General features: G+C 41.6%; 1 protein-coding gene across 1 annotated transcript in view; it reads left to right on the plus strand.

Annotated features, from left to right (window-relative positions):
• Positions 1–313: 313 nt before the first annotated feature.
• LOC145411174 (zwei Ig domain protein zig-8-like) overlaps positions 314–21,176 on the plus strand; it is a 31,928-nt gene continuing 11,065 nt past the window's right edge. The window contains exons 1-3 of the mRNA XM_080281229.1: positions 314–362; positions 16,942–17,132; positions 18,608–18,818. Of these exons, the coding sequence (XP_080137355.1) occupies positions 314–362; positions 16,942–17,132; positions 18,608–18,818 (451 nt within the window). The remainder of the gene's footprint in view (positions 363–16,941; positions 17,133–18,607; positions 18,819–21,176) is intronic.

Consider the following 21,176-nt stretch of genomic DNA (forward strand, 5'->3'; position numbering starts at 1 on the left):
TACTACTACTGCTACCACTACCACTACTACTACTACTACTACTACTACTACTACTACTATTACTACTACCACAAATACTGCTACTACTACTACTACAACTCATTGCTCACAGAGTTTCTTCGCTATACTCACTTTCTTCTACACTAACTAGTGACCTTCTTTCTGATTATTTATTTCCACACTTCCAGATTCGTGAAGAAGTCAGAGGAGAAGAGAGACAGAGAGCAGAGAAAGAGAAAGCGAGAGAGAGAGAGAGCAGAGACAGAGAGAGGAGGGTGTGTGAAGAGGATCACCGTGACTGAGCGCCCCTAGGATGACCCGCTTCCTCCTACTGCGGGCGCTACTTCTGCTGCAGTTCACAGGTAAGGGGAAAGAAGGTGACTATATTGACGAAAGTATATTGTTCATCTGCTCTGCCTCTCTGTCTGTCATCTGTCTATCTATCTATGTGTCTGTCTGTTGTGTGTGTTTCTGTCAGTCTGTCTATCTTGTATCTCTGTCTGTCCATTAATCTAACTATCCGTCCATCTGTCTGTCTGCCTGTCTTTCTGTCTGTCTATCTGTCTACCTGTCTGTCTGTCTATCTGTCTATCTATCTATCTATCTATCTGTTTATATTATCTGGCCGCCATAATTCCGTAAAGGATGTCTACAGACAAATCACTTCCATGTCACCCAATCCTTCACCATCAGACTGCCCTTCCTACAGCTCACCCTCATTGATGTACCTCTCCATACCATCCCTCCACCCTGATCTACCACCCCGCCCCCTCCCCTTCCGCCCCAATCACAAACACTCTCCTAGTCAGTCTCTCATTCTCCATATCGACAAACCATCTCTGGATACATCTCGTAACACTTTCCATCACATCCATATCAACACCACATTACTTCACTTCCTCATTCTTTTTTCTCTCTCCACGTCACTCCTCTCGTTTAACTCATTTCCACTCCCCTCGCTCTTGTGTCCTTCCAGCAGAGTCCACGCTTCACTTCCATACGTTAGAGTGAAGACAGAACTAAAGGGATCCAGAAAGAAATGGAGAAACAGGAAGAGAACGACGCAGGAAGGATGAGAAAGAACATTTAAGCTAAAGATGTAGGTAGGGAAGAATTAGTGGGGATGAAGGAGGAAAACTTAGAAAGAGGACTAAAGAAGAGGCGTAAGAAATGATGAGAGAAAGAAAAGGAGAAGGAGAACAGAAAAGAAAAATAGGGAGAGAATTTAGGCTAAAGGGAAAGATGGGAGAGACTTTAAGGGGAAGAAGAAAATAAAGGGAACTAAAGCAGAGGTGTAGAAGGCAGGAAGAGAAATAAAGAAAGGAAAGAGGAAAGCCGAAAGAGGAATTAGGGCATGAACGGGGAACTGGAAAAAGTGTAAGTGGTTGAGAGGAAAATAATTAACGCAGGAGAAACAGACTTAAAGGTGATTAGACAGGTAATTAAAAATGGAAGGAGGAAGGATATTCAACGAGGAAAATAGAAATGGATACATTTATTAATATTTATCACAAAAAAATACATTAGCAAGTAAGAAATATAGCATGAAAATATAACAACTATAACAAAAATGGCGCAATCAAATCTGGCCTCGGAGTCCCCTGGGGGGGGACCATAAATTCCCCCACCTTCCGCCCCTCTCCCGGTGACGACTCAGAGAGATGCCTGGAACCACTGTCTGACTCACTTCTTCATTTCTGCAACAGTCGCTGCCTTTCCTCTAACTTTCTCTCTGTCGAACATCACCTCCTCGAAACCTCACCTTCTCTTCCTGTCTGAGACTCAGCTGCCTGAGGCAACTGACAGCAAACCCTTTTCTGTTTCCTCCTCCTTTATTTAAACTCATTTCAAAGCCAAAGGTTGTTGTTGTGTTTATGTACGCAACGACTTATCTTGCTCTCGTGTTCCTGAACTTGATTCTTCTGAATTCTCAACACTCTGGCTTCGGCTTTTTTGTCATTCTCTGACTAAATATATCTGCGCTGTTTACTTATCTCCTAATTCTACTGACAATGGAAGATTCTTTGACTATCTTACTTCTACGATGGAACACATTCTATCTAGTTCTCCTTTCTCTGAAATCTCCATTCTAGGAGATTTCAGTGTTCACCACCACCTTTGGCTCTCCTCTCCTTTCACTGATCCACCTGGTGAACAAGCCTACATCTCTTCTATCCTTAATGACCTAGAGCAGCTTGTATAGCACCCAACCCGTATCCCTGACCGCCTTGGAGAGAACTCCAACATACATGACCTCTTTTTTTTACAATTAATCCTTACAACTGAACCTTTCTAACAACTTTACCTCATCATCCTTCCCTCCTCTTTCTATTCTGATGGCTCTGTAGCTATTTCTTCTACTGATAAAGCTGATCTCTTCGCTCAGACTTTCTCCTCCAGTTCTACCTTAGACGATTCTGGTGTTCCTCCATCACTACCCCCCTCAGACTTCCTCATGGCTGACATTTAAAATTTCTTCAGCTGATGTATTTTCTGCTATCACTGGCCTTAATACTAACAAGGCATATGGGCCTGATGGAGTCCCTCCTGTTGTCCTCAAGAACTGTGCTTCTGTGCTTATGCCCTGCCTAGGTAAACTCTTTAGTCTCTGTCTGTCAACTTGTACCTTTCCATCTTGCTGGAAGTTTGCTCTGATTCAGCCAGTCCCAAAGAAGGGTGACCATTCCCAACCCTCTAACTATCGTCCGATTGCTTTAACATCCTGTCTCAAAAGTTCTCAAGTCAATTCTTAACAGAAAAATTATAAAGCATCTTTCCTATCACAACCTTCTTTCTGATCGTCAGTATGGGTTCTGTCAGGGATGCTCTACTGGCGATCTTCTCACCTATCTTTCAGACTCCTGGTCATCCTCCTTTCGGGACTTTGGCGAAAGCTTTGCCATCGCATATGACATCTCAAAGGCTTTCGATCGAGTCTGGCATAAATCTTTAATATCCAAACTGCCCTCTTACGGTTTCTATCCTTCTGTCTGTGCCTTCATCTCTAGCTTCGTTTCTGGTCGTTCTATAGCCGCTGTTGTAGACGGCCATCGTTCTTCTCCTAGATTTATCAACAGTGGTGTTCCTCAGGGCTCTGTCCTATCACCAACTCTCTTCTTTTTATTCATCAATGACCTTCTAAGCTGTACATCTAACCCTATCCACTCGTACGCTGATGATTCCAACCTTCATCTTTCCATTCGGTTCCCGCAACGTCCATCTCATCAGTTACTTCAACAGGTAAGGGAGGAGGCTATGGCAAGCCTAATGTCTGACTTGGCTCGTATCTCTGACTGGGGTAAAAATAACCTGGTTGTTTTTAATGCATCAAAAACTCAGTTTTTACACTTATCAACCCGACAAAATCTTCCACAGGAGTACCACTAATGTTTAATAATATCCATCTCAACCCTGCATCATCTTTGAACATGCTTGGGGTTTCATTCACTCGGGACTTATCTTGGAAAGATCATATTACATCTCTTGTAAAATCTGCTTCCAAGAGATTAGGTGTGCTAAGCCAACTCCGCACCTTCTTTACCCCTGCACAGTTGTTGACTTTATACACGGGTTTTATTCGCCCCTATTTAGAGTACAACTCTCATGTGTGGGGAGGCTCCCCACATACAGCTCTTCTCAATAGGGTGGAGTCAAAGGCTTTTCGTCTCATTAACTCTCGTTCTCTTACTGGCTCCCTTCAACCTCTGTCTCTTCGCCGCACTGTTGCATCTTTATCTCATTTCTATCGCTACTTCAATGGTCGCTGCTCCTTTGAACTGTCTGCTTCCATCCCTCCACCTCTACGACGGGCGCGTAGCACCCGTCTAGCAACAAACTCTCATCCCTTTTCTGTCCAGCTTTCTAATGCAAGAGTTAACCGTTATTCCCAGTCCTTCATTTATGCAACAGGTCAACTCTGGAACTGTCCCCCTCTTTCGGTATTTCCTACTTCCTATGATCTCCAGTCTTTCAAACGCAGTGTGTCCAGGCATCTCGAAATGAACGGATCTTGAATTTGTCTCTCTTTCGTATTTTTTTTTTTTTTTAGGAACAGTTTGCGGGGCCCTGGCCTTTGGTTCCTTCTTTCTTGCATTAAAAGAAAAATCATGGGGGAAAATTAATCCTACTAATAAGGTGACCAAAAATTTGTTAATAAAGACAGAAAATAGAAAGGAAAAAAACGATACGAGAGAAAATAAAGGAGGGAAAGATTTTTAATTACAGGAATACTAAGTAAAGCTTTTGTTAGAGTGGGTTTCTTTTCTCTCTCTCTCTCTCTCTTTGCTGTCATTGCCTCCACTCCTGTTTAAACTCAGGGGAGGAGGATAGAATGGGACTTTGGAGAACTGGTAAAGTGTTCTGTAAGTGTTTCCTAATGTGCACTTCTCCACACACACACACACACACACACACACACACACACACACACACACACACACACACACACACACACACACACACACACACACACACACACACACACACACACACACACACTAACACAAACACTTAAGTTAAACTAACATATATAAGTTAAACTAACATATACACATACTCTCTCTCTCTCTCTCTCTCTCTCTCGGGAACCCAACCTTCTGAGAGTATTTTAAAAGCAACATTCCCCCCACATTCCTTCACCTCCAGGGAAATATAAAGAGCTCTGAACTATAAGATCTGAAATTTTTTGAAAGTAAAGTATAGTTTGGTAGGGAAGGCTGGCGTTATCCAGAATTTTTAATGTAGTTTTTTATGCATAGTTTTGTGTAGTACTGTATTCTTGATGTTAATTTTATTTTAATGGTATATAACAATTTTTATGATGTGTTATCAAGTATGTATGTATGTACGTATGTACGTATGTATGTATGTGTGGACGGATGGATGTATCTACAGTGTGTATTTATAGATGGATGGATGGATGGATGGATGGATGGATGGATGCATGTATGTATGTGTGTAAGATATATATATATATATATATATATATATATATATATATATATATATATATATATATATATATATATATATATATATATATATATATATGTATGTATGTATGTATGTGTATTTTATCCTTGATCTGCTTTTACTCTTGTTTTACGGTAGCAGTGACCTCTCTTGTTACCCTGTCATGTTCATATTAATGTAATCAATCAATTTTGTATCATATGAGTGTGTGCGTGTGTGTGTGTGTGTGTGTGTGTGTGTGTGTGTGTGTGTGTGTGTGTGTGTGTGTTTGGAGTTTAATTTTTCTAGTATATTTTTGTATTTTGTGAAATGTCAGAGTAATCCCTTGAATTTAGTGACAAAATTTCCATTTTCATTAAGCCACTGCCAGACGATTTTATTCACATTTCTAAAATACCCATAAATTTAAGTACAATCCGTGCATATGGGACAACATATTTAATTCTCCAAAATAAATAAAGAAAGAAATGAGTAAAAACCTGAATAAATTAAAGCACACCCAAATATACAAATAAATAAATAAAAAGAATAAATTAAAACACAGCCAACACCTCAAAGCATCATATTACTAATCCATGCAAAAATATCCGCAAAATTCGTGTGACAGTCCACCGGCCACGTCCCCACCACCTCGCCCCCTTCAGGCAGTGTGTGGTGGGAGCAGCGAGGTGGTAGGAAGGCAAGGCACCCAATTATTCATGGCTCATCTCCCCACCCCGTCAGCCCCCTGTTACCACGGCCATTCCTCTCAGACACAAGGCATACCAAGGCGAAGGGGACAGGGACATGAGAGAGAAATGATGGTAGAGAGGAATTTGAGAGGAGTCAAGTAAGGACAAGAGAAATGGGAGGATGCGCAGAAAATACCAAACTTTAAGGCGAAAGTAGAAGGGAATTTGGAGGGAATTTGGAGGATGCATAGACGAAATACCTACATGGAGGAAACTGGGGCGTGTGAGGGAATGAAGGTAGAGGGAAATTTGAGACGAAAAAAAAAAAGATGGACGAAAAAGCGGGGAAGATCTGGAGGCGGAGATAATCCTGAAAAATCAGGGTAAAGAGGAACTTGTAGCAACGGAGATTACTAAGAAGTAAATAGGTAATTTTTTTGGTGAAGAAAAGTCAGACAAATCTTGGAGGAGAAAGGTAGCTCTCTGAGGAACTTAGAAATGATTGTGAAAATGAGGTTAGAGGGTAAAAGATAAGAAAAAGGATGTAATTAAATAAAGAAATTATATACAAAAAGTATAGGAAAGCAGTGGCATGTGAGGAGGATACGAAAGGAAAATATGGAAGATGATAGAGGAGAGAGGCAGTATTTTGACGACGAATCTGAAAAGTAGAGCTGTTAACTAAGGAAAATAAATACCAAAATATAATGAGGGATGTGACACAGGGATAGTGGATATGCCTTGAAATTTACAGGTACAAAGAGCATTCGTAAGTACATATACTTGAGTATGAAATGTTGATATATATACATCTTAAAGGAAAAAAAATCCCCTCACCTAAGCAAAATATCTTCGTCCTCGTCAGTGGATATAGATGAGAAAGAGATAAAATTCAACGCAGTCCTGATAGCTCGTAAACCATGGATAAGAGAGACAGGGTAAAAAGAGGGGCATAGAAGAAGAGGAGCAGGGCTGGAAAGGGGACAAAACTTGAGGAAAATGAAAGAGGAAAATGCTGAGGAAAGGAAGATGGAGAATAACAGGAGTGGAGGGAAGGTGGAGAGTGGGAGTTCGGGAGACAGAGCACTGGGGAACGGAGGGGGAGGGTGGAAGAAGAATGGTGAAGGATGAGAAGTAAACCAGGAAGTGGGAGAGGGTTGGGGGAAGGATAGTGCTGTGAAAGGGAGGTGGGTGGAGAGGAGAAATAGGAAAGGAACAGGGTGAGGGAGGGGAAGGACTGGAAGAGAGAGAGAGTGGTAGGGGAGAGTGGAGGGTGAGGGAGACAGTTGGGAGAGGGAGCGTTAATAGGTGAGGACTGAGGAAGGACGAAGGATGGAATAAGAGTTCGTTGAGTGGTTCTTATTATTCTACCTTGTCTCATGCTATTAAATTATGAAGACAGTCTCAGTAAAGCTATAAGTGACGATGAAATGAAGGGCAGCATTAAGAAGGATCAGGAGTTAAGCTAAAAATCTAATGAAGTTTACTGATTTAAGAACTGTGCTCTTTATTTCCTCTAAGCATTTCTGGATATAGTGAAATTATATCATTATTAATATACATAATTGCATGTAACAGTGTCGATAAATACTGTACGTGTATATAAACCAGGGACTGCATATTGGGTAATCCTCACGCTGTGCTTTCCCCCCTCCCTACCCATGACCGCATCTCTCGTGACAATTTCACCTTAGTTGCACAGCGACTGCCTGCAAAATGTAAGGTAAAAAAAAAGATATAGCAGACATAGCCACAGATGACATTCTCAAAACCACAGTTATGAATCTAAGAGAGAATGAGGCAAATGAGAAATCTCTCGTGACAATTTGACTGTACCTGCATATCGACTGCATGCAAAATGTAAGGTTGGAAGAAAAAAAAGACAAAACTAGACGACATTCTTCAAGGCACAGTTAAGAATCTAAGAAGGAATGAGACAAATGAAATATAGCAATGCTCATATTATTTTCACTCCCTAGTCAATACAGCAGAAGCAACCCCAAGGGAATCTATATATTGACTGGCATGTGACGCAGATGACAAATGCAGTCCAGGTGCCGATACCCGAGCCTGTTTTTTCCAGTTCATTATACCTGACATCTGTATTTTTCAGGCCATTATCGGAATTGTGAAGTTGCTCTCTGTCATTCCACTATCGGATTTCTCTTTCTTGTGTGTGTGTGTGTGTGTGTGTGTGTGTGTGTGTGTGTTATATGTGAGTTGCAGTGGAATTCTTCTCAGTAATTCAGGATACATCTTTTGAATATATGTATAGATTTATGTTCATAGTAGATTATAGAAGCAATTGGGTTAACTTTTTACCTTTTAATTTTTCATCGGCATAATTTAGGTCCTTTTTATCTCGCTTTTACAAATAATGGTCTCGACGAAGGTTAGCAATAAAACTGACTGAAAAGAAAAGCTCATCTGTCTCAAAAACCCTTTAGTAATATTAATATTTATCACAGACGTTGATTTTCGCTATTTTGTAAGTGAAAAATCTCTTTATTGGTAGTTATTGTTTTTGTTCTTTTCTGCTTGTTTCTAAATCCCTTACGCCTCATGTATTGGTGGGAAATAGTCTGGATAATGATGATGATGATGATGGTGGTGATAATGATATTGATGATGATAATGATGATGAAGAAATTTTACTTGGTGGGAAAGTTTCAGTATGTCAGTGGAAGGTGATGATGACAATGATGTAATGAATAAATTTTACTTAGAGGAAAAGTTTAAGTATCTCACTGCAATATCAGAAAAAATCTGAACATGCAGAGGTGAAAATCAGATTAAATCAAGAATATAGAGTGTGGCCGGTGCTCTCATGGCTTCGATAAGAAGAGAGAGAGAGAGAGAGAGAGAGAGAGAGAGAGAGAGAGAGAGAGAGAGAGAGGAGGGAGGGGTGAGATTGGAACTGCAAGAGGATTAAAGGAAAGTGCGTGAGGATTACCTGAAGGTTTGTCAGTATCTATATCAACGTATGGATGTGAGACCATAGTATGCCAAGAGTCTTTAAGTCAAAAATTATAGCAGTGGAAATGGAACTTTTGGACAATAAGCAGGAGATATGCAGTTTCAACAGGACTAATACATAAAATTCGCTGAAAATGTAGAGTACGGAAGGGTATTGATAGAAAAGTCGAAGAGTATTATTAGATCATGGTCATATAATGAGTTTAAGTAAAAAGATAAGAGCAGTGGAAATAGAACTTTTAGGGAATATGCATGAGTTACGCAAACTGGATAGGACTGAACACATACAGATTCGGGGAAAATGTGGAGTACGAATTCTCTCATTATCAAGTTGGAAGAGTACTTTTAGACTGTAATACTGAGAATGGATATAAACATGGTCGCAACAAGGGTGTGAGATTTAGTTTGGAGGTAGGAAGTGACGTGGTAGACCACGAAAGAGATAGATGGATAGATAAGTGAGTGTGCTAGACAGAGGGGCTTGAAAAGTGAGTAAGGAGAGGTATTGACAAGGGCGTGAAATTAGTGGGTAAGAATATATTAGTTTACACATGTTAAAAACTGCAACTCATTTGTAGTATGGTAGATGACGTCATGACTTAATTTTACAGGTATGACAAAGAAAAAGTTGGATACAAGTAGATAAAAAGGCAGATATGTAGATTGATTGATAAATAAATAGATAGATGAATAGATAAAAAGGCAGTCTACCGTTATGCCTCTCTTTTTAACTATAATGAGAGTAACTACTATTCAAACGTATTCTTTATTAACAATTTTAGCGATGTAAAAAACAATCATTCAATTACCTTTACATATAAGCTGAGAATTCTTACCTTCATTCATCTTATGTAACAAAAAACGAAGCCAAAAATATATATATAAGGCAGACGTGTTGAGACAAGAATTTTATTATTTTTTTTTTTTAAGAATGTGGATCAATGTCCTCCTGAAGCTGAAGTGGAGATGTCAGAGCACAGGGGAGGTGGAGGAGGTGGAGGAGAGACAAAGGAGAAGTGGAGAGAGAGAGAGAGAGAGAGAGAGAGAGAGAGAGAGAGAGAGAGAGGAGGGGGAGGGAGGGGTGATGACATGGAGAACGACCAGATAGATACGGAGAGAGAGGGGGGGGGAAGATGACAAGGAGAAAGAACAAGGAGAGAGGGGGCAGGAGGAGGCGACAAGGAGAAAGAACAGAGAGAGAGAGAGAGAGAGAGAGAGAGAGAGGATATCAGACAATCTTCCCGCCATAAAAACTCTGGTATAAGCTGGTTTATGGTGTTATTAGTTTCTTCTTCCTGGTTGAGGGATTATTTCGTCTCTCTCTCTCTCTCTCCCTCTCTCTCATATTATTTAGTTTTTTTCTGCTTGTATTCTGTTTTGTTTTAGAAGAATATTCGATAGTTTTTGTTGTATTTTTTTGTTTGTTATCATTATTATTGGTATTATCATTAGTAGTAGTCGTAGTAGCAATTGCAGCAGAAGTAATAGCAGTAGTAGTCGTAGTCGTAACAGTAGTAGTTGTAGTAGTAGTAGTAGTAGTAGTATTTCCTTATCATCTGACGCCTTCCCTCCTCATATACCACAGCGTCATCAGGCTTATCACCACGCTCCTCCTTCACACCCTCTCCACTCTCCTTCTCTCCTAGTCAGTCTCTTCCCTTTGTCTTTTCCCTATGATCTCACCGCCTCTCCCTCGAGCACACTTCATTCTCCTTCTCTCATAGTCGGTCTCTTCCTATTACGCCACTTCACTTTCCTCCTCTTCTGTTCAGTCTCTTTTATCTCTTTCGTTTATTTCCACCTCACTTCTTCCCTTAGTACTGTATCTCTCCGTGACTAGCATCTTATTTTAGTGTTAATATAATGTTACAACTCAGCATTCATGATAGGGAGATGCAAATATTAGGCCAAGATAGAGGAAAATGGGTATAGTCATGATAAAGTGCTGAGGAAAGAATGAAGAGCTGTAGGATTATTTATGCCTCCACTGAAATACGTAACATAAATCGCAACAGGACGAAAATCTGGGCCAACTTAAGATGAACGAACTATATCATTTGTCATCCACCACCAATCCTTTCACTGTCCGGTCAACCCCCACCACTTTTTACATTCTCTCTTCCTGCACCAGAATTTCTCTCAATTATCCTCATCTGCTGGCATTCCAAAGCTTCTCAAGGCATGGAATCTCCCCCTCCCCTCCCGACACACAAGCTCCTCTGACTTTGTGACAACACGTAAACTCCACCTTTCTTCTTCGATTTTGTTTTCGTCTCCATGCTTGCTCTTCATCTACAGTTTCGTCTTTGTGAGAGTCATCTTCAGTACCTCCTGCTCTTCCTCCTCCTTCTTGACATGAGCCAGTCTAACTACACACACTCACCTCATTTCTGTCCAGTTCTTTAATGTAAGACTCAAACACACTTCTCATTTCTTCATTTACAGTACGCAGCTGGTTAACTATGAAACTGTCTTCCACAGCCTGTCTTGCTTTGCTTCACCTCCAGGCTTTTAAACGCAATGTGTCTAGAGACCGTGACGTGAACGGATTTTGATTTTGTGTGTGTGTGTGTGTGTGTGTGTGTGTGTGTGTGTGTGTGTGTGTGTGTGTGTGTGTGTGTTAATTTACTGGCAAGGGATACCATTGCTACCTTCCAGACTCTCTTTTTCTTTTTCTTTCTTTTTTTAATTTACAAGAAAATTAGATTACGTAGTGCACCATGGTAGTAGTTATTATCGCCGTGTTCCCAGAGTTGATCCCCAGCCTTGCCTTGACCTGCCAGCCCCGTGTTGCAGCAGTCAAAGGCCCACAACACTGAATCTTTATACCTGTGGGTGAAATCGCAAATTGGTACTTCTGCGTCTCCGTCTGTGGTGGCGAGGGTAACAAAGATGAGTGATTAGATGTGGGGATGGCGGTTTGAGATTGAATGTAAGGGAGTCAGGAGGTGGTGGAGTGAAGAGGAAATTGGAATGGAAGTAGAAAGGCGGATAGATAAATAGATAGACAGACAGACGTAGATGTGTATTATAACCTGAAGGGTAAGGCGTGATAAACAATAGCTATTACAACTCAGCATATGGAAAGAGGACACACACACACACACACACACACACACACACACACACACACACACACACACACACACACACACACACACACACACACACACACACACACACACACACACACACACACACACACACACACACACACATTTGACAGAGTACCTCACCAAAGACTTTTATGGAAACTGTACCATCAAGGAGGTATCCAAGGCACACTCCATTGTTGGATGCAAGATTTGATCAGAAAAAGGGAAATGAGAACATTATTAAGGGGAAATTACTCATCATGGAGGGAAGTGACCAGAGGAGTGCCACAGGGCTCAGTGCTGGCACCAATTATGTTTTTAGTATATATAAATGACATAGACAGTAACACTGGAAATGGAAGCTATCTAAATATGTTTGCGGATGATGCAAAAAATTCAAAGGAAAATACTAACAGATTCTTGCAAGAGCTGCAAGAGGAATTGAACAAGCTTCATGAATGGGGCAATAAATGGCAAATGGAATTTAATGTGGATAAGTGTCATGTAATTAAATTTGGTAAAAGTGAAGAGAATGGAGAATGAAAGACTGACTAAGATGGTGTATGTAGGTGAGGTGGAGGGAGGGAGAGGGAGAGGTAGACCGAGGATGAGGTGGAGGGATGGAGTTGAGAGGTATATGAGGGAGGGGGGGGTGAGTTGGGGGGAGGGCAGTCAAATGGTGGGCGACAGAGCGACTTGGAGGCGTTTTGTCTGCGGCCACCCTTTGCGGGATTAGGGCGTCGGGCTATAGATAGATAGAAAAGTGAGATAAGACCAGATTGGGATTATACATTAGGAAGATCAACCCTACACATATCAGAAAAGGAGAGGGACCTAGGAGTAATTATCAGTAACAGACTATCTCCAGATGATCACATCAGTGAGAAGGTACGGAACATGTATACATTGCTTGCTAATATGAGAATAGCATTCACATATATAAATGAAGATATGCTAAGAAGGATAATAACATCATTCATTAGACCAACCCTGGAGTATGCATCAGTAGTCTGGAATCCTCATTTAAAAAAAACACATAGATAAGATTGAAAATGTACAAAGGGCCGCTACAAGATGGGTACCAAGCTTAAGGGATTTAAGTTATGGAGAACGACTGAAAAGATTGAATCTACCAACGCTGCAGGAGAGAAGGAGAAGAGGAGACATGATTATGCTACATAACTGCATCCCAGGGAAAGAGAAAACAGACATAAATGAATATATATCATATGGTGAAGCAGCAGCAAGAGGACATTGCAAAAAACTGCATAAAAAGAGAGGTGATAAAGATGTAAGGAAATTCAGTTTCCCAAATACGGCATTTGATCAGTGGAATGCACTACCGAATGAAGTAGTGTGTGCCAAAACTATTCATAAATTCATGGATATGTATGATAGAAATGGTTTAATACACGAGACAGTACGAACTTGACTCATTCCTGTAAAGATACAATTAGGTAAGAACATTTAGGTAAGAACACACACACACACACACACACACACACACACACACACACACACACACACACACACACACACACACACACACACACACACACACACACACACACACACACACACACACACACACACACACACACACACACAGGAGGCCATGAAGTATTTAGGGCACCCCAGTCAGGCCTTGTGAAACTTTGCTCATAACCTCACACAAGGGCCAACTTCAGGCGGTGGTGGGCTGGGGAAAGGGAGGCTTGATGGCGTGGTGCTGGGTGCTAGTGAGGTGAAGTGTGCTGTGCTTGGCTGTGGTGCGGTGAGGTGCGCTGTTTTGTGGTGTACTGCATTGTGGTAAGGTGTGGTGTGTATAGTGTCGTGAGTTGTGGTATGTTGTGGTGTGGTGATATATATTGTGTCACAGTATGCTAAGGTGGTCTGAGATTCTGTGCTGTGTTGTGGTGAGGTGAGATATGCTGTGCTGTGATGTGGTGAGGTGTGATGTGTTGTGGTTTAAGATGTGGTGTGTTAAGGTGTGGTGAGGTGTGCTATGTTGTGATGAAGGGTGCACTGTGTTGTGGTGTGGTGTAAGGTATGCTGTTGTGTGGTATGGTAAGGTGGATTGTGTTGTGTTGTGGTGAGGTGTACTGTGTTGTGTTGTGCTGTTCTGTATTGTGTTGAGATGAACTTCTTTATAGTGTGGTGAGTTGTGCTGTGGCGAGGCAGAGTTGTGATGTCACTGGATTAAAGGGGTTATTTTTTTCTTCTTATCACTGGGTACTTACTCCTTCTTCGCATCTTCTGATTTGACTATCACATTGTCCCCCTTTCCCTCTCAACATTGAACTTCTTGACATTCACTGCCCTCCCTCTGATGCCATTTCACCTAGCTCCTCTACCACTCTCCCCATAGCTACACCTCTTTCACCTCCCTTCCTTCCATCTTTTCTCTTCATAATTTCCTCCTTCCTCCCAATTATCTTTCCCTCCATTTATCATTCTTCCACACCCATTATATCCCATTACTAAGCTCATTACCTCCTATCACCATTACCCAAAGGCTTACCGCTTCACAACCTGCCATTACTATCTCCTTCATCTATAATTGTCACCTTTACACCTTCCTTATCACACTGAACATCTATATCAATTTCGAAAACTATTGCGAAAAGGTGAAAGGTTTTGAAGTGAGAGTGAGCACTGGGACTGTTTGAGGTTTGGCTGTCCGAAGTGCTTTTACTCTGATCTGACAACATTCCTAACCTAACCCCTTTCAGCTCAGATGATGGCCGGATGTAGTCAAATTGGGGGGGATTTTTGACTAGCAACCAAGGAAACTCATTTTCCTACTCCATAACTAAGGCTCACTGAATTTTGCACGACTTTGTAGTCAAGATTTATTTAATTTGTTTTTCCTTCCTCTGTTCATCATCTGTAAAAAAAAGAAAAAAAAGGATGAAAGAGCCTCAGTTCTGAAATATAAACAAACCAACTATAATTGTCTGACGGAAGAGTTAAGCATTATCTCTTTGCATATTAATGGCCAAAATATTACAACCGATTATTAAGTTTTCACGCAATTAAATGTCGGTCAAACAATAGCTTATTTTACCGTGCAATTAGACATTTAACCATCTAACCATCCATTTCGTTAGAAGGTTGTCATTATCGTTTTCATCGCCAGCATCACACACACACACACACACACACACACACACACACACACACACACACACACACACACACACACACACACACACACACACACACACACACACACACACACACACACACACACACACACACACACACACACACACACACACACACACACACACACACACACACACACACACACACACACACACACACACACACACTTCAACGCCATTCCCATCCCTCTCACACGGGAGTAATTACAGTACTATTTTTCTCACCATCCCACAGGCTCTGACCCCTGACCCAAGCCACACTCATTACCGTCGATCTATGATGGCGCTAATTACGAAGCCGTGGTCATTACGTGTTTGGTGGCGGCGGAATTTTCGAGCAATACATTAGTGTAATTAGCGACGACGAAGGTGTAGCTATTGTGACTAAGTTGGCTCCTGTGTATCTGTCTGTGTATGACTGGCTGGCTGGATGATTGGTTAGATGGATGGATGGGTGGTCGGTTAGATGGATGGATGGGTGGTTGGTTAGATGGATGGATGGGTGGTTGGTTAGATGGATTGATGGGTGGTTGGTTAGATGGATGGATGGGTGGTTGGTTAGATGGATGGATGGGTGGTTGGTTAGATGGATGGTTGGATGGATGGAGTGATGGATGACTGGATAGATGGATGGATGGTTTAGGTGATGGATGCATGGATAGATGAAAGATTAACTGATTATTGGATAGATGGATGGATGGATGGTTGATTAGATGGACGGATGGATGGATGGATAGAAGGGTGGATCGACGGATTGATGGATGGTTGGATGAAATGATGGATGGATGTTTGGATGAAATGATGGATGGATGTTGGGATGAAAAGATGGATGGATGTGTGATGTATGTATGAATGTATGTATGTTTGCATATATGTAGAGATGAATGGATGGCTTGATGATTAGCTAGTTGGATGAATGGATGGATAGGTATGTGTATATGTATTTATGTATGGATGGATGGATAGATGGATGGATGGATGAATGTTAAGAGAAGTGCCTAATGGAATTCTGAACCGATCTGCATTATAACTGGCACATACATTACTTACGGGTCTGGGAAGATATGTTTAAGTTTTGGCAAAGACTGATTAAAGGTCAAAGTCACATAGAAGGTCAAAGGTCAGAAGGAGGCGATATCTCATGTTATAGGAGACGATTAATTTAGGAAGAAAATTTACTCGTCCTCGTTGTCCTCGCTACGTAAAGAGGGGGGAGGAGGGATTGAGGCAGGTGAAAATTTAGTTGATCTCGTTGTCCTCGCATTGTAATCAGAGGGAGGGCGGAGTGCTGAAGGGGAAAGTTTAGCTGTCCTCGTTGTCCTCGTCGTGTAAAAGAGCGGGAGGAAAGGGGGTGGGTGTCTCGTGTCTCGACCAATGGCTTGAGATCACGTGTATGGGTGGCTGAGATACAATTGTTAGTAAACAACTGCGAACATTATAATAATTTTGCACGAGATCGGTAGGAGTTAGGGAAATTTACACCCATCCATCCATCTATCCATCATCCATCCATCCATCATCCAATCCCTTTTACCCCATCACCAACGTAAGGGCCAGCGACTAGGCTACTCATTATTGACGTTTTAGACGAGGGTAACATTACATATGATTAGAGTCATAATTCTAATTTTACTAAAACGAAATATTGTGTGTCATCCAAGCACTAACAACCATCCTTTTCCTTATTTTTTACATAGAAACTCAAGTATCTGATTCTTCTATTTACTTACACACCTAAAAAGAAATCTTAATATCTGATTCGTCTGTTTACTGTCGCAGCTAAATAGAAATCTGAGTATCTGGTTTACTCATACAACATTTTTTTCCCTTAGCTACTCATGCAATTTTTTTTCAGGTACTCATGCAACATATTTTTAAGTTATTCATGCAACATATTCCTACCCATTCTTGCAACCTATTTTTTCCTAGCCATTCATTCAACATTTTTTTCTAGCTGCTCATGCAACATATTTTTTTCTAGCTACTCATGCAACATATTTTCTTTCCTAGCTACTCATGTAACATATTTTTTTCTAGCTGTTATAAAGTGTGTGTCCTCAGACGTGTTGGTGGTGGACAGTGCCCTGCGGTCCAAAACCCTGGATGGCCAATCGGTGGGGGTCCCTGACTGGGCCCACTTGGACCCACCGAGAGGTCCCCACTTCGCCCAGAACTCCCCCAGACAGGTGACTGCGGCCGTGGGGTCACCTGCTCACCTGCCCTGCAAGGCCCGTAACCTCGGCGCTAAATCTGTGAGTCCCTTTGCCCTTCAATTGAGTCGTGTTATTAGAGACGTTATGATATATTTTTCACCTCATTCTTCCTTCATTCAGACGATTATATTCAGCTTTAGAGAGAGAGAGAGAGAGAGAGAGAGAGAGAGAGAGAGCAGTAAGAATATAGCGCGCGAATGATGGATTCTGCGCTGACAGTGAATGAGTTCTACCTGCGCTGTCGATGGATCGTTAAGGCTTTCAGTAAATATCAAATGACTTTAACGAATAATATTTTTACATGTTCCAGTGGATGGTTAATATATCGTTTCTCAGTTAATAGTTTCATGTTTTATGTTGCTTATATTACCTTATACATGTTGAAGAGTGAAGTAAATTGAAATGGGAATCTAGCTTTGTCGTTGTTATTTCTCTGTCGTGTGTGTGTGTGTGTGTGTGTGTGTGTGTGTGTGTGTGTGTGTGTGTGTGTGTGTACGCGCGCGCGCTTAGGAATTTCCTTGTATATGAATAACACATATTCGTTAGTTTTGCAGTATATCTGTGTTGCTTATAGCCACATACCAACTGTCAAGTTTCTGTATATGTGTTGGCATAGTCTTAAGTGCAAGTCTGATTCAGTGTTAAGGAGCAGGAAACCAAACATTAATAGAGAAATTTTTGGTTAACATATTTACCAAAAATGATTAAATTTTCCTTTGATAGACTGATATACACAGGTGTTTCTGAAATGCACTTATCGTCGTTTACGCGCTGCAAATACTCCTCTTCAGCATCTCTTCCTTCGTCTCCCTCCACTCCCAGACACGCACTTGCATCTCAGAGGAAATTAAATATCAATCATACAAGAAACATGAAGGGTCGCTCTCCGCCGCAAGATGGTTAGATGTGTACGAGGGTTTTTCCACTGTATTTATTTTCTTCGCTTCTCCTTATATTCTTTCCTCTCTTTTTCCTCCAGTTTTGTCCATTTTCTCTTTCGTTCCCCTTCCTTTCTCTGCAATCCCTCCTCCTTAACACTTCCAGCTTCTGTCGGTAATTCTTCGTGACATTTCTGTTCTTGTTTACCTCTGAGAGAGAGAGAGAGAGAGAGAGAGAGAGAGAGAGAGAGAGAGAGAGAGAGAGAGAGAGAGAGAGAGAGAGAGAGAGAGAGAGAGAGAGAGAAATACTGACATTTCCCAAAGTATCCGATGATCGTCATTGTCTGTCAGTGAACTACAGGAAATAGGCTGGAAAAGGACGAAAATCTCTGGCAAGTTAAGGTGAGCGAACTATAACGGCATTTTCTTATATACAGTACTATCGCGTGTCGGGCAAAAATGATACGGCAGGACACACGTCTGGCGGGTGTGAACGTGACATAACCCAGGGAGGCATCACACACACACACACACACACACACACACACACACACATCTGATACAAAATACAAACACTTACCTCACTTCACGACGCCTTCACTCCTCACTGACCTTGTTTCTCTCTGCCCATATCAGGTGTCGTGGATCCGGCATCGTGACCTGCATGTCCTGACGGTTGGCTCCTTCACCTTCACCACAGACGACAGGTTCTCGGCCCACAGAGACTCTTCCACTGGGGACTGGGTGTTGGTGTTGAGGCGTCCACAGCCCTCGGACTCTGGCTTCTATGAGTGTTCCATCTCGACCAAACCCGTCACCACCATGAGCATCAAGCTGGAGGTGGTCGGTGAGTAGATGGGTGGATGGATGTGTTGATAAGGGAGATGGTGAACAATTGGATGAGTATTTAAACAGGGTAGGATGCAGAGTAGTTGGGGAGCTAGCAATCTGATTTACCTGTGTGGAGAGGTGGGAAGAGGAGGATGTAGCGTATTAAGGAAACTGGCTATGATCTTCCAGTCATCCTAAATATATTTTCTTTACCAAACTTAAAGTACAGTGTTGGAACTGTGTTCTTCCCATAACTCTTCGTTAAACTGTTCACATTTCACATTCCTCTCTGCCTTGTGAATCTCTCTTCCTCCAACTTTCCACATTCTTGTCCCTGTCTCATCCAAGGTTTCTACTATTTGTCTCATTCACTCTTGATAAATGTTATTAAATAATGTTTTAATACAACATATTACGGCAGCTTCAAGTCTCTCATCTCAAATCTCTCATCTCACCTCTCTGTCTCACATCTCACATCTCTCATCTCACATCATTTCTCTCATATATCGCTCATTTCAAATCTCTCATTTCACATTCCTCATATCTCTGATCTCACATTCCTGTCTCAAATATCTTATCTCAAATCTCTCATTTCACATCTCTGTCTCATCTTTCATCTCACATCTCTGTCTCACATCTCACATCTCTGTCTCACATCTCTCATCTCATTTCTCTCATGTGAGCAAAACCTCCGGGGAATGCAGAGCAATTTCAACATCATTCAGCTTTTAAGTGACACCCGGAGGAGACCTAGAATGCAGAGTTGATTGCCACTTAACTCCATCTCAAGTCCTCATTTCCCCATGCCCTTGAGTGACGTGATATAAAAGACATGATTATAATTCCTAGACGATCCCTGTCAAATGTCTGGATTCTGATTTTTTTTTTTTGGGGGGGAGGGGAGGGGGCTGAAGATGCTGGATAACAACACTCTCATGGTTAGGGCAACTCTAGCTCTCTATTCCAGCCAACGCCAGACGATTTTATTCAGGTGAGAGTTGAGGCATAGGATGGGTATATGTGATGAAGAAAGTATATTTTATCTGAATGTTCCTAATCGTGAACGATGGTTAGAAGGACTTAAAGGCGAGATAATATTAGGTGAAATAATTAAGCAATGGGCGTGGGAAGCCAGGCTAATCCCTTCATTTCCCTCCCGCATCTACTGGCGTCCATTTTTCCACTTTCTTATTAGTTTTTCCTTCATTTATCAGCATCTCTGTAACACTGACTACGTGCTCTTCATCTTCTCACGCCCCCTCTTCTGTACAGTAGGAGTTACGAGGCTGCTTGTCACAGAGGTTTCACTTAGCTGTTTAACCTCTTCCAATCCGATGTCGTAGATTTTATTCTTGGTACCTTCAGAGAGGGTGTGAGTGATCTAGAAGCAGGGCAGTGAAATGGCGGGGGAAAGGACAACATGGAGGCTATTTGTGGCCACCCCTTACGGGATTAAGGCGTCTGGCAAGAGATAGATAGATAGACCTTCAGATGATTTTATTCAAGTTTGTGGGAAAAATCAGGCTGTGAGGAGGTTAAGGAAGACTGTTTCTGATCCTGCTACTACGGATGGATTTTCCAAAGTTAGCAAAATCGACAATAAATAGCAAGAATGAAGTGGATAAATACGTCATTTGAAGGAATTAGGGTAGATGCAGTACTCCATATACACAGAAGTCGTTCCATCAATTCTGGCTCATCACAGAAAGATGTGGAAATATAGACAAAGAGAAATGGAGAAAGAGTGGTAGAATGCGAAAGAAGAAAAGACGATGATGTTGATAATGATGATGATGAAGAAGAAAAAGAGGAAAAAACATGATGATGATGATGATGGTGATGATAATGATGATGATGATGAAGAAAGAGAAGAAGAAGAAGAAGAAGAAGAAGAGAAGGAGGAGGAGGAGGAGGAGGAGGGAAAACAACATACCGTAGGGAGAAAGTACGAAGCAAGGGAGGGAAGTGCAGAAGTGTACCCAAGTGAATAATGAAGGGAGAGAGAGAGAGAGAGAGAGAGAGAGAGAGAGAGAGAGAGAGAGAGAGAGAGAGAGAGAGAGAACGTCAATAGGAACGAAATGGTGAAGAAAAGGGAATGGAGTGGAAAATCAAGGAAACTGAAGAGGTTGGCGATGGAGGCGAGTGAAGGAGAAGGAAGGAAAATAAAGAGAAAATAGGACAGTGTCAGGGAACGGGAGGAAATAGATGAGGAGAGAGGGAATAGGATGTAAAATCAAGAAAAAGGAAATAATTTGGAGACGAAGACAAGTGAAGGAAAAGAAAGAAAGGGAGAAAATGAGACTGTGTTAATCGAAAAAGAGGGAGGTGAAATCAAGAAAAAAGAGGGACAGGTGAAGGAGAAGGGAGAAAGGGA

The sequence above is a fragment of the Coenobita brevimanus genome, chromosome 88 (genome assembly GCF_032717465.1).
Source record: "Coenobita brevimanus isolate Jiangsu-jjx chromosome 88, ASM3271746v2, whole genome shotgun sequence".
In the NCBI taxonomy this organism is placed as follows: Eukaryota; Metazoa; Arthropoda; class Malacostraca; order Decapoda; family Coenobitidae; genus Coenobita; species Coenobita brevimanus.